This window comes from Aulonocara stuartgranti (genome assembly GCF_965226115.1).
Source record: "Aulonocara stuartgranti genome assembly, chromosome: 18".
In the NCBI taxonomy this organism is placed as follows: domain Eukaryota; kingdom Metazoa; phylum Chordata; class Actinopteri; order Cichliformes; family Cichlidae; genus Aulonocara; species Aulonocara stuartgranti.
The window spans coordinates 31485961-31500777 of record NC_138954.1 but is presented as its reverse complement, the minus strand read 5'-3'; the positions used below and the strand labels follow the sequence as shown (position 1 = coordinate 31500777).

General features: G+C 39.7%; 1 protein-coding gene across 1 annotated transcript; it reads right to left on the bottom strand.

Annotated features, from left to right (window-relative positions):
• Nucleotides 1-86: 86 nt before the first annotated feature.
• Nucleotides 87-14813, bottom strand: dpydb (dihydropyrimidine dehydrogenase b). The gene is made up of 25 exons (XM_082512203.1): nucleotides 13281-14813; nucleotides 9781-9891; nucleotides 9579-9661; nucleotides 8874-8961; nucleotides 8056-8217; nucleotides 7737-7933; nucleotides 7383-7464; nucleotides 7178-7265; nucleotides 6856-6963; nucleotides 6446-6615; nucleotides 6143-6353; nucleotides 5469-5653; nucleotides 4703-4918; nucleotides 4128-4292; nucleotides 3753-3821; nucleotides 3573-3656; nucleotides 3339-3459; nucleotides 3099-3218; nucleotides 2885-3027; nucleotides 2731-2785; nucleotides 2508-2629; nucleotides 1895-2044; nucleotides 1126-1188; nucleotides 835-912; nucleotides 87-741 (listed from the first exon to the last, which is right to left on the bottom strand). The coding sequence occupies exons 1-25, from the start codon at nucleotides 13308-13310 to the stop codon at nucleotides 577-579; spliced, it is 3066 nt and encodes a 1021-aa protein (XP_082368329.1). The 5' UTR covers nucleotides 13311-14813; the 3' UTR covers nucleotides 87-576.
• Between the last annotated feature and the right edge of the window lie 4 nt (nucleotides 14814-14817).

The following is a 14817-nucleotide window of genomic DNA, read 5'->3' as shown; positions in this document are numbered from 1 at the left end:
TACCTAATATCAAAAACACAACAAAGCTGTACTTAAATATTTGAATAGATATAATGTATGTATTAGGATGATAAAATAACTTGACACAAAGTAATGGTTGCTTTTATTTTTAACATTTCACAACATTTTCCTGATAACACATGTATAACAGAATATTTTTATGTTGGTTAATTTTTTTACACAATCTCACAAATTTGTATAAAAATGTGCTCCATCTTACAGATATTTTCTGTATATCCAAAAATCCAGACATTTGAAATCACAGAACTTATTTGGGGAGCATTTCATTTGACTTGAATTAATTTGACATTCTGTAAATGCCTTTTTAACATTGAAATGATTTTCTACAAGAGAATAAAAACAAAGTCAGATTCAGATTTACCAACTAAATCAGAGTGGAATTATTGACATACACTTACTATATATACACTATACAATTATTGTGATGTTATCTGCCTCTCTGCTCAGTGGTGCCACTGGAGCTGGGCTTTCAAACTAAGATTATACTTCACACAAATTAATTTACTGTATAAGACAATCCAGTTGGATGTCTTTGTTTTATTATTATCCTCGCCTTTAGCAGACAGGACTAATAGGTACACCTCTGTTGGGTTTGTAGGCTGTTTTCCTTTTGACCATCTTGATGCAGTCTATGATGGGACAGACACTGAGGCACAAAGTGCAGCCAGTGCAGCTGTCAGTCACGGATGGAAGATGAGTTTCAGGGTCGAATGTTATAGCCTTGAAATAAGAGTCACATAATGGGACTGAAGCAGATACATCTCTTGAAAAACAAGAAAGTGATGACTGTCTGGATATAGTAGAAAAACATACCTGGTATCCAGAGTCATTGCAGGTCATGTAACATTTCCCACAGTTGATACACATCTCTTCATCTATAAGAGCCTGGACCTGAGAGCACAGGGAAAGGCCATTGTTGTTGTTGTGATTTTGATAAATGATATTTTACTGCTATCTGTGATCATGAGAAGAAAACCTGATTTAGAAAATAAAAAGTGATTACACATGTGGTGCAATGTCCTTTTGTTCATTTATCTTTTCCTATAAATCACTACAATGGTCAGAATATTACCTGGTTAGAGTGAATGAATGAGAACTGTGTACCTGCTCCATGTTGTTAAGTTCCTGGTATGCTCCAATGTGGCGCAGTGCTCTGGCTATCACGTCCTATAACACAACCCGTCACCACACACATACATAAAAACACATTTATGGTTAAAAACCAAATGCAGTGTCAGGGGCCAGGTCTGTGAGCCAGCCTTTCATTTGGCTTTTGATCTCTTTTGTTGTATTTTGAAGATAATGTTAAGTTCTAGGTTCATTATTTAGTTGCCTCAAGTTTAATCTAGTTATGTTTCACTTACGTCTTCTGGTTAGTCTCATGTATTTCTTGTCTGTGATTTCAGGTTGTCAAGTTTGTATTGTCATGTTTGCATCTCATGTTTCCTGTTTTATTTTGAAGAGGTCTTGTGTTTCTATGTTCATTGTGTTTCATTTTACTCTTCCACTGTGAAGTCGTTATGCTCATTTGTGTCAGCTGTTTCCCCATGCGTTTCCCTGCCTGAGTGTCTGTTACCTTACCTTGTTTCCATGAAACAAGGTAAGGTAATGCTCCCCAAATAAGTTCTGTTATGAACTCATGCCAGGTTTCTATGTTCCAGGGTTTTGTTATGTTTAGCTCACCCGGTTTAGATCATGATTTAGTTCTGCTCTTTGCTTTATAAGTCCAGGCTTATTCTTCAGTTAATATTAAGTTTTGTTATTTTGCGTGTCTACACTTGGGTCCACCTTCTTCACTCCTTACAGTCTCAGCCCGACTGTGACATATAGCTTTATTGAACTCAACGTGCAGCACGTATGTATGCGTATGGACCTTGACTGGAGGAACAGGCTTCTGGGGCACGTTGATCCGGCTGACGTTGGATTCCACCACATTGGTTTCACCAGCATCTCGGAGTCGTTTCTTGCATGCAGCAATGGCTTCCGTCTTCTCCTGAAGGTATGGACCAAAGCTAGGGAGACTCTAAACACATGCACATTGACCAATAAGAGGTGACAAATGGTTATTAGACAAATAACCATTTAATGTGAAAAAGAACAGGCATCTTCTTTTGATTCAAGGTTTTAAATGTTAGGATGTAATAAAAATAATCTGGTCTCTAGCATCTTTTAAAATTGGTTTAATACAACCTAAGGAAAATAACAACACATTACCCAGGTTCAGTACTTATTTAACAAAATTTTAACTGGGAGCAGAAGCAAAACTAATTGCACTCTTACTGCTTCCTCAGGAATTAAGAGAGTAAGTACCAGTGTGGCAATGATAATAAGATGCAGCTGGTTAACTCATTGTCATCAGCAAACGAGAGTACCTCTACTAGCAGCTAGCAGATGGTTTTGGCAGTTTGCTGGCCTGAAGCATTCAGGTGTGGGTTGATATAAGGCCAAGAAAGACCAAAAAGTTACTATAACTGTTGTAGTTGTACCTTTCCAACCAGGCTTTCGAGTCTGGGAACTGGTTTTCCCTTCTGATGGCTCGCTGTTGGAGGTGACTGACCATCCCAGTTCTTTAGCTCTAGGCTCTTTAGGTACAGCAAGGCCTTCAGACCTAAACATGTGTAATGTCACAATAATACAAAAGTAAATATTTTGAAGCTCTAAAAATGTAAATGAATGCCTGTTAAGCTCAGCCAAAAAGCAGTTGCGTACCCACACAGTAATCCTCAATCAATGTGAAGTCCTGGTTCTGAACTGCACTACACACCTGTGGTATCCCGACAGAATGAGAAAGCTGATCTAAGTGACTGGTCTGTGATCAACTTTTATTCAATGGCAAAACCTGTTACAGTAAATTGGTTATCACCTGTAACAGGGAAGCCCCAGCATGAAGAAACTGTAGTCCGCTCTCTGCTGAGTCAATACCCCCGGTGGCCAGAATAGGAAAACCTGGAATTGCTCTGGCGATGGCTGACACTGCTCTGAGAGTAATGGGCCTGATGGCATTACCTGAACACACCATTAATGTGATAAATAAGTTTATTCAGCACTGCGCTATACTTCACCGTGTGTGCACTTACCAGAGATCCCTCCGTATGTGGTGCGTTTTTCCAAACCAACACTTGGCCAGGGAGCGCCATCAGCTTTGAGTCCCATTAAACCTGAGACCGTGTTGGTGGCTGTGACTCCATCCGCTCCACCTATAACACAGCACAACATTTACAGACTTGTTAACAGGCATCTGCTAATCATTCGCTACATTGTGGATTAGTACTGAGCAATGTAAAATGATACTGAATGAAAAGGTGAAGTGTGGTTACCTTCATGGGCTGCCTTGGCAATGTCAACAATATTTGTAACATTTGGTGTCAGTTTAGCAAAGAATGGAATGGAAATGGCCTCACGCACCCAGCGACAGATGTTCCTTACCAGCACTGGGTCCTGATGACACAACAAATGAATAAATGGTTACACCTTTACACTTAATTGTTCTTACATCCATTTCCTCCCTTGTATATTTGGGTGTGTTTTTTGGGGGGGGGGGGTGTGCGTACCTGTCCACAGGCCAGTCCCATGCCTCTCTCTCCCATCCCATGAGGACAAGAGAGGTTCAGCTCCAAAGCATCTGCTCCCGACTCCTAAACACATACATTCGTTATTTTTACAATTAAATCATCATTAGACTACATATTCTGTAAAAATGTTTGATTATAGTGGTATATTGTTTTTATCACCTCAGCCATCTTGGCTAGCTCTGTCCAGTCTTCCTCGTTGTAACCACACATTATACTAGAAATCACCACCTGATGGACACAGAGGGATTTTTTTTTCGATTTTAAACATCACACACTTTAGACTTATTTTAGAACTTTGTACTTCAAACTTGGGTGAATTTTGGTACAGTGGTGCAAATGGACACTGCTAGAGAACACGCACTAAAGACATGAAATGTCTGGTAAAGCACATGTGATGGAATGAAGCTCATGGAAAAAATCAAAGAAATATGTAATATGGTACAGAAACAATCCAGAAAAGTAAATGTATATTAATTATTTAACGCAACAACACGCTTATCACCAAGGAAAGGTATGATGTAATATCAAACTTACGTTGTTGGGGAAGTCTTTTTTCAGCTCAGCAACCGACTGACACCAGTAGGCTGCTGTCTTCTCGCTGATGAGCTCAATGTTGAGGAAGGAGCCCAGACCAGGCCCATAAAGAGGGCCTGATGTTGTACCACGCACAATTCGAGGAGACACATTGGTCACCAGATCCTAAAGACACAGATTTATAGAGCCCATTCATGAGGTTAACTTCTTTTTTTGGGGTCCTTAAAGTGAAACTTGCTAGACACAACAAAGCTTTCGTGTTTTTCTTTCTGAAGCTTTTACTTGTGTTCATCTGGTAAAGAATCCTAAACAAATCCCTTTTTTTTTTTTTCGTTTTTTTTGTATGCTCACAATTTCCTGAGGAATAAATCTGAGGTTACATAATAAATTGGTATGGGAAAAATATAAAAATGCAAAAACAGCAAAGGTCAGCAAGGAGGAAATATTGATATGTTACAATGATTTACTGTAAGGTATCGTAAAATACATGTTCGGGTGAATAAATCTCTTTAATGCCTGGAAGTATAGTCGTTCTAGTGACTGGTGGTTTGGTACATTGTTTGCATGTGTGGTACCTTATCCAGTCCAAATGTCTTAGTCAGAGCGAAGCCCCATCCTTGTTCAAAAGCTCTTCTGATCATGGCTGTGCTAGTGGTAGGAGGAGCAGAGGCCAGGCCGAACGGATTTGGAAATTTTATTCCACAAACTTCAATGCTGATGTCCACCTGGTCTATAGCACTGTAGAACAATGGCAACTTTGGAACTGGGTCTACTGTTTGTCCATGAAGAGACTATACAAGTAAAAGAGAAGGGATAAATATTTTTGGTAACATTATTGGTATGATATTTTGTGTATTATGCATGAGGTACAAAAATTGTACATGGACACTAAACAAACCATTAATAGGCACAAGTTCAGTAAGGAAGATCTGCAGTCATTCATATGCTTGCTTTCCTAGATGTTCACTATAACCTTCCCATGCTGTCAAACTCAGTGCTGTCATCATTATACTAGCCCAGTCACCTTTTTGATTGGATCAAAGAAGGCAAAGCCTCCATTCTGACTGGTTTAAAATCTGTGCTTTTCCATCGGATTCTCATTCATGCAACCAACCACCTCTCCATCTCGCCCCATCCAAGCTTCCATCTCAATCTTCAACACCATCAGTGCCTATGTTTTGGGGTTTCCTGTTCTAAATCCTATCGCTACTGGGATTCTTTTCTGTGATAACGGGTCATTGGAGTCCAATTCATTTTTCCATCTTGGTAAATCTTGTTCGGTTCTTCCAAATGATCTCTCCTTATCGAACTCATTGGTGTTTAGAGTCTTAGCAGACTTACCTGTATGTATCTGTGAATATGCCACGAGGCTTGTTTGCCATCATTCACTGACTCCACTGTGGTGTTTGCCAAACCAGCGACGTCTCCTCCAGCAAAAACCCAGGGCTCACTGGTCTGCATGGTGCCTGTGTTCACCTCTGGGGTACCCCAGCGACTCAGCTTCACAGGCGTCATGGCCTCAGTCACTACAAGCACCCAGCATATCAGTCAGTTTCATGCTCTGCCTCAGTCTAAACATCACCTGCAAACTTTCAAACCATTACAGATTTAATTTTGTTATGTTGTTTTGGGCTGCTGGTACTCCAGGTCTTTTTAACTGATGATTTTCAGAGAAATGTGTTTTTGTGTGTCAAGCCTCTGAACATTGACCAAACATTAAAAGGTTCCTTACTCAAAAGATGAACTAGTGTTGTCTACACCTAACAGAGAACAACGTTTTTGTGCTGTATTTAAATTACAGGTTTTGCACCTATTTCCCATGTTAAGAAACTGGGAGTTGGTCAAGAGACTTGCTCAGTAATGTATATTTGAAAAAAAAAAAGTAAAATTAAAAAAGACAAACCAGCACTCGGAAACCAAAGTTTTACAATTACATCTGGATTTGTCATTACTTCTTCTAGTTAAAGGTGAAGCAAAAAGTTGGGTAATGTGTTGCGCAGCTGATTACTCATTACCTTGTGGCTCATTCAACAGGGATCCAAAAGCACTGATTATGTAATCAGCCTTCAGTCTGACAATTTGCTCCTCGTCTTCAACCCAGTCACCTTCCTCAGTCTGCTCAGTGCGACAGAACTGTAACCCAGCAACATGCCCATTCTTCATAATGACCTCACGGGGAGACAGAAAAGGAAGGAACTCACACTGCTCCTCTTTAGCCAACTCCATCTGAGAGGAAAAAACGTCATACATATCAGTACACTCATCTGGTGATCTGTCTGTATACTGCGTCAGTTGATCCATCTGCCTCTCATCAGCACCTCCTCAGGAACAGCTCTAATGTTGGTGAATCCCCTCCTGAAGCAGACATACACTCTTTTGGCTCCACACCGAAGGGCTGAGGTGGCACAGTCAAATGCAGTGTCACCGGCCCCCAAAACTATCACCACTCCCTTTAGTTCTGGCAGAGAGGAGCGACACTGACACATACCTAGGCAAAGCGACAGAGAGCCCAAAATGTCACCAGCAAAAGTACTGTATGATTGAATGAGTATGTGCGGATACACTAACACATGAAAAGTTACGGGCTGATCAAAGGCTGTGAAGTGATGCTATTGTCGTATGTTTGGGATCGTGACTTCATATAAATAATGTGTATATTGTGACTTTGTTACTGCACATGTGAACTATAATCCTGTGGACTGGTAGAGGAACAAAAATTAAGTGGTACCTTTCTTGCTGGCAGAGGCCACCATGGGCAGAAAGTCCTTAGAAGTGAAGAATCCTTGATCCACAGTTAAACCCTTGAAGATTTCAGCTCTGTTGGCCTGTGGGAGACCTGGTGTCACACACACATTCACAGACACATGCAAACAGGACTTGATGAGGACTTAAAATGCATGCAGAAAAACAAATTTGATGGTTGATGTAATTCAGCAGTTTATTATAACTTTTTACAAATGTGCATAATATCCAGACACATCCAGATTCCAGATGAATTTACAGGGAACTAAACTGGAATCTATTCATAATGGTTGTCAAGTGAAACTCACCAATCCCTATGAAGACAGCCTTAAATCCATCTTCCTTCAGGGACTTCAGAGTCATTCCATTAACACCCAAGCCCTTCTCACACACCACCTGTAGACGCCACAGAAACAAAATGTCTTAACTGAACTGTTGACTCATGTAAAGAGATTCGACTAATATAATGGATGCTACAAATACTATTTTGAAAATACGTGCCACATTTCATACCTTCACTCCCAGGTCCTTCATCAGGTTTATTTCAAACTGGACGACCTCATATGGAAGCCGGAATTGAGGGATTTCTGACGTGCTGCATAGAAGAACATATCTCTTTGAATGATTTTTGTCTCCCCAATGCTATCATGTTGGTATTGTGTCTTTCAACTGTCCTCGTGCCAGCTTCTCTCTCTAATTTGCAGACATATTAAAAAAGGTTTACCCATGTCTCAATGTGCAATTCTAAAATTCTTTTTAAAAAGACTGAACCTTTACTTCCCAAGTAACTAACAATACAATATAAAACAGCTTGAGGGAAATGAACACTGTCATATAATATTTTATATAATAATAATGTTAAGATACCTCAGCCCTCCTGTGTACTTCTGTTTTTCAAATATTGTGATATTATCATATCCCAGACGGGCCAGGAAAGAAGCACAACTAATTGATGCTGGGCCACAGCCAATCAGAGCTATAGGGGTGTGGTAAGACTCTGGCAGCTCATTGAATGGTGGGAGTTCGGGGTTTCTTTTCTGAGGGATGCCCATTTTACTAAATACCTGTAAAGAAACATACACAAATGCACATGCCATGAATAGTCTTTAATACACTACTTTTACATCATGGCTGATGTTAAATCAATATAATTGATTAGAAATGTGTTTTCTGAAAACTGTCGTACCTCAATAGCAAACTGCTGTAACCCTCCAATGTTAATGGGTCCTTCTTCAGAAGCATACAGGTTGCAGCCCCCTACACACAGCTCCGATGTGGGACAAACCATTCCGCAGGTCAAACCCAGAGGGTTGTCAGATAGAATGGCACGCGCTGCCCCATAGTAGTTCTGTTACACAAATACACACACTTGACATCAGAGTACTGCTATCTGGTATTACTTTGAATATCTGAAGACATAAGGCTATGTGAAGACAGGATCGGGGACCCAGAATGCAGACTCTCATATGGACCTTAACTCAAAAACACAGCTTTATTATCGAACTTATGAAACACAAAACCAAACTGGAAACTAAACACACAGGCAGAACACACAGCCAGGAATGAGGGAGATGCAGACAATATATACACACGAGGGAATCAGGACAAAGAGGAATAACCTGGCGAAGACAGCTGGACATAATCTAACTGACGAGACAGAGGACAAAACTGCACATGCTACACACAGGGCAGGAGACTATCAAAGTAAAAAAGGAAGTACGAGAACATACACACACTGACTGACTAAATACAGGGAAAAGAGGGAGTGAGAGAAACAGAGGCACGACTGGGGAACAGGCGAATAAGTGTGGAGACAGAGATAAGACAACATAAACTAGACAAGAAACCAAGATGACTTAGGAATACAAATAAGTAAGAGTAACCAAACAAAGAACAGAATCTCAACCTCAGACTATAAAATAAACCAAAACTAAAAGTCCAAAACAGGAAACGCTGGGTACAAGACTCGGGATCATGACAGAAAGAGTGCAGAGTGGATTCTACCTTATTGGAGATACTCGTAATGAATGACTTGATGTCCAGATTAGTTGGGCAGCTCTTCTGACAGGGAGCATCAGCACATTTTAGACATCTAAACACAAATTTTTCATTTGTTTCTGCAGCTTAACCAAGTAAGATTTCTAAAAAATAAAAATTGCATGCAAACAGTTTGGAGGATTTTTGTTATTTTAGACAAAAAACACAGTTTGTAGTGCTGTAATGTCTAATATTATAATGGATACATTTAAGATAATACTTTTCATGTACAGTGTCTTAGTTTAATGTGCCAGTACGTCACTATCACGATTTCGTCTCATAAATAAAATTTACATTTTGTTCATTTTGTTCATTTTGTACATTTTGTCATGATGGTGTAGCTAACTGAAAAAATAAAGAAAGTCCTGGAAAAAAAAACTTTCTTTTGACATGGATTATTATTATATTGTGTGTACAAATGTCATGGCTATTCAATTAACAGTTGGATTCATCCAACTGCACTGCTGCCCTTTTTCTCTAATGGTGATAAAAAAAGAAAGTACATGTGTGGAACTGGCCTGACAATGATGAGAATACTCTTCTTTAGCCTGCATTTGTTGTGACCATCTGAAATTTGGTATCTTTTTTAACATAAGTTGAATGTAAATCATATTTGTGACATATGCTATATTAAAAACAAATAACTAAAGTAGCCTCTTCATTAATCTTCACCTGAGAGCTTCTCGTAGTGCTCCTCGCTCGCTCAGTGTTGTATGCTTGATGTCGTCAAAGTTGTTTTCTAACTTCACACAAGACTGGAAAAAAGAGTGAAGAAGATGAATGATGTTCCAAGCATTAAATTATGCAAATGCTCTAATTTGACTAAAGATACTCTTTTAATTGAAGCTACGTCTTGTTTGTGTATTTTTCTTACACCGCAGTTCCTTTCAGGGTTCCTCTTCCAGTGTTTCTTTTCTTTCTTCTTACTGGCTGTGGATATGATCTGAGCATGATGCTTCACCCTTGGATTCAGAGCTAGGATGCTCTGAAAAGAAAAAGACACAGGATTGGATTCTTAGACTGCACGTCCTAATAAACATGAGTAGAATCTTCTTTTATTTTCCAGAGACTTTGTTTTAGCATTTCAAGTGGCTCCACAGTATAGTGGTTCACATTTTTGCTTTACATATAAAGGAATGATCCAGGAAAAGCATCCAGTGTGTTTGTTTTTATAAAGTGGTATGGTTGCAGAGGGAACTAGATAATTATATTCAGAGAAGTCTTATGCCACAACCCCAAATTCCAAAAAAATTGGGGCACAAACCCATCCATATTTTCTTCACAATAAAACATATTTCTAACCTTTTATTATTTCATGAAATATATTTTCTCATATTTAATAATAATAATCCATCCATTTTCTTCTGCTTATATGGGGTCAGGTTGCTGGGACAGCAGCCTAAGCAGAGAAGCCCAGTCTGTAGCAAACTACCTAATCTAGCTTTTCCAGGTAGCACAGAGGCTTCCTAGGCCAGCTGAGAGATAAACCTCTACCGAGTGTCCTGGATCTGCCCCAGGGCCTCCTCTTGGTTGGACATGCCCAGAACACCTCACCCACAAGGCATCCTTGTCAGATGCCCAGACCACCTCAAAGGCTCCTTTATACAATTATAATTATTATCATAATTAAGTTAACAAAAGACAACAAAGGCAACAAAAGACTGGAAAAGTAAGTGGTCTTAGAAAGAAACAGCTGGAAAAATACTTTGCAACTAACTAGGATAACTGGTCAAAGGTCAGCAATATGATTGAATATAAAAAGAGCATCTTAAACAGGCACAGTTTCTCCACAGAGAGTGTTTTATTTTCCGAGCTATTTCCCCTCAGTGTGTCTATATAGTGCTGGCTTCCTCTTATTCCTTGTCAGTCTCTATTTTCTTGTAAATGGTAATAGCCCTTTCCTACTCTCTCGGAGTACTCAAAGCACTCTATACAACATGCCACATTCACCCATTCTCACAAGCACTTTATCTATACTTAGTGCTATCTAACTATATTCACACACATTCTCCGATGGACGCATCAGAGAGCAACTTGGGGTTAGTACCTTACCCAAGGATACTTGACATGCAGACTGGAGGAGCCAAGAATCGAACCACCAAACTTCCGATCAGTAGGTGACCTGCTCTACCTCCTGAGCTACAGCCACCCTTGTGTTTCCTCATTCCAGGTTCCTGTTGTTATAGTTTGCAATTCCCTTTTAGACATTAAGTTTTGTTTGCTGGACTTTTTACAGCCTAATAAAATGGCTTACTTTCTTCTGAGTCCTACCTGCTTCTGTGTCTGCATTTTGGGTCCTCAACTTCACACTGCACAGTCTGCATAATATGCAGACCGTAACAACATTATTTTTCTTGACAGCACATTTGCTGAGATTTGCCGACAAGAACATTGAAACTGTGGAACATTCTAGGAAGTCTGGCTGTTTCATGGTCGGGGTCAAGATGATAAGATAATGGTGAGGTGCCAGGTCGATGCACTGAGCCAATGTCACGTGTTGCATTCATATATAACAGTAGAAATCAAGAAATTAAGCTTGTCGCACACTGACACCTTGTTACATGGGGGAATACTGAATAGTATTTTATTCATGTAAATTCTGCCATTAAAGAATATTATCACTGAATGTATTAATCCAACCTGACCTTGACTATTTGAACATTAGTGGCTAATGATCTATTGAACTGGTCTTAGCATATCAACGCCATCATTAGTTTCCAAAAATATGGGACATTTTATAAAATTTTGATTTAAAAAAATCAGTTCATTGTAGTCTATACTTGATTGGAAGTACAGTGATAACACATCAAATCATTCAAAAATGTAATAATTTAATAATTTATTTGATTTTAAAATCAAACAATTTGGAGAGGGCTTTGCATTAGACTAACTAAAAGTATCGGAGCACTAGGTGCGGTGACTCCCAAACTAGGCGAGTGGCTCCAGGAGATCCCGGGAACAACATCAGAGATCTCTGTCCAGAAGAGCGCAGTCCTAGGAACAGCTAAGATACTGCGCAGGACCCTCAAGCTCCCAGGCCTCTGGTAGAGGACCCGAGCTTGAAGGATTGACCGCCCACAGGGGCGAGTCGGGAATTTTTTTCTTTTTTATAGATAGATAGATAGATAGATAGATACACACATACATACATATGCACACTGACATCTCCACTTTGACCCTGTGTCAGTTATCTATAGGTTGTACAATCAAACACATGGCTTGTTACATAATACCAGGCGATCATGTTCAGACTGCATCGTGTGGCATTTTACCCACTAAATCCTCACCGTTGCAACACGTTACAGTGATTAGCCAATGTATAGGTCTGTCGTATATCTCTGATAACTCTACTGGTCTCTACTTGGTGCACCCAAGAGGACTTTTAAAAGAGTAAAAATCAGGTGACTCAGTAGATTCCTTTAAAAAGCATTTAGACACCCATGTTCTCAGGCACTTTGACAGTGCCTTTTTCCCCCCTATTTATCTGTTTTATGTTTGTAGAAGCGGTTTTATTTCATTAAAAAACATTTTTATTTTATAAGACATTTTATTTTCATGTCACTTTGACATGTATTATTCTGCCACAAGGCAGAGAACACATCAGTGTGCGACATGCAGAAACTGTGGGTGGCTCAGTGAAGCCAATTTCTAAATTAGTAAGATGTGTTTTTACTTTGTCCCAAAAACTCTGGATACTTTCATTTCTATTTCCGTATCATCTAAATCACACCAGGACACTTCTCACACTAAAGTCAATACTTTACATTAGTAAAAAGAGTAACCCAATGAATCTCCATTGTGTGACTTTGCGGTCAGGCTTGCTTCTTATAGAAAGAAACGTCTCACCCTGTGGGCAGCCGAATGTTGAATTATACACAGGCCTTTTCTAAAGACACACACAGTAAGGGAAGTACTGTTTGTGCTGAGAAACTGATGGACTCAAAGGATATGCAGTGCCCTGTGCATGGCGGAAGTCCATTTGAAAACTGTGATATGCCTGCAAGTCTGATGAAACTGTATATGAACAGATGATTGTGACTGACTTACTATTATTCCAGGATCACAGCTGTATGTATAGTTTCAATTTTTTCTTGTGAAATGGTCATAATTAGAGGCCAGTCATGTGCAAATTAGCCTGCTGTTAAGCTTCTAGATTAGTGGAGAATAATCTTTAAATCCCCATCTGTACTCATAAAAATTCTATGGACACAATTAGAATGACTTTATTTTACTATGGCATGGAAAACATTTTATTATCATTTGTTATCCACACAACACCTGTATATGTGTTGCTAGAGAATGCTATACATTGCATTTTCCACTTATATATCATATGAGAATATCCTGCTATAACATATAACACAGCAAATTTACCTCAATGTCTGGAAGATCTTTACTCAACATGGTGCTTCAGCCCAGCTTCCGGAATAAAAGCTTTTAAAAGGTTGAAAATTATCCTCTGCAGATTGGTGTTGTGGTTTAGAGGTCCGAAGCACTGTCCGGGACTACTCTGCTCACAAGTGGAACTATATAAGCTTACGACCGCGTCACCCCTCTTAACAAAAATTTTAGACAGACAGTTTGAAGGCATCAAACGTCATACTTTCTCCTGCCAACCTGTTGATGAGGTGAACACACAGGCAGAGCTCTTATCACTCATATGAGGGTTAAAGTTCAGCTTACAAGCTCGGCTGCAGCTAGCAGATTCTGGGTTCACTGCACCCGAGTTTGTAAGCTAGACAGTGACCACGGCAAAGTTCAAACTCCACCTCTAAGAGGGGAGTGGACCTCTGCATATTTTCCCTCTTCTATCTGGTAAACAATTCTGTGTTAACCCTTTTTTGTCTCAAGGACTCTGTTCTTTTCTTCTACTTTGCGGGCGCTTCCTTCTCCATACAGAGGAGAGATCAGCTATTCAAGACAGCCAGAACTTGACTGATCAAGAAACTAGATATCAGCAAGTTCTCCTGTAGCAATATAACTGATTCTTCCTTCATAGTCTCTACTGGTTTAGATGTAACACAGCTTAGCGCCATCTTCTGACAGTAAGGAACATGATTGTCATGTGGTTGGTTGGTTAATAGACTTACATTAGTTTATGTTAGCTAACTAGTGACAGAATCGATAACGAGAGAAAAATAAGGACACTAAAACTAAAGATCACTTTAAGGGGATCACATTTGTGCTGCCCCTGGCCGCAACACCGAGTTTCATGTTAAGAAACAGAGGATATACTGTCCACTTTCACTGTCTGTCTCTTTTGAGTACTGTGTGGAGGAGAGCCACCACAGCGGCAAGCTGGACTCCAACACTTACAGAAGATGGCGCTAAACATGTTTCACTTATTTCTTAAATCCAGCTTAACAGACAGTGTTACATCTATTTCAGTTTTTGAGAGCAGGCCTCAATGGTGTAAATTAGCCTTTATACATCTAGCGCTTTATGTGCTCTTTGACACAGCCAAGGACACTAACCACAGGCTGTGATTTCACGTGGCAAACTCAACCTCCTTATTGAAGAGGAATTCTGCTCATTTCTGGTGCTATATACATAGCTTTTATTCCAAATTAATTATTATTATTTAATTTCAAATGCACAGTGGAGCTAAACAGGAAAGCTAGGAGAAGGAACACGGGGGAGGCAGTAAAAACCTGGGCATATGGAATAACAGAGCATGTGTCACCTGTTCATACCCAGTGAGCTAAACCAGTCCCCCCCCCCCCCAGATTTTTATTTTTGTACTAATAGAGTGTATGTGTACAATTCAGAGTTCAAAACGATCCTTTGTCTTATACTGGGCCTCGGTGCGCTCCCTCAGTTCATTTTATGTATGAAACAAGTTGCTATATCTAGCTAGACTAGCTTATGTTCCCTGAAGGTGGTTGTGTGTAGCATTGTACAGATAGCTTAA

Coding starts and splice junctions, on each gene's coding strand:
- dpydb (XM_082512203.1), bottom strand. CDS start 13,310: ATGTTGAGTAAAGATCTTCCAGACATTGAG. Junction 7,934..8,055: donor TACAGCAGTTTGCTATTGAG/GTACGACAGTTT, acceptor GTTTCTTTACAG/GTATTTAGTAAAATGGGCAT. Junction 4,919..5,468: donor ATATTCACAGATACATACAG/GTAAGTCTGCTA, acceptor TTACTTGTATAG/TCTCTTCATGGACAAACAGT.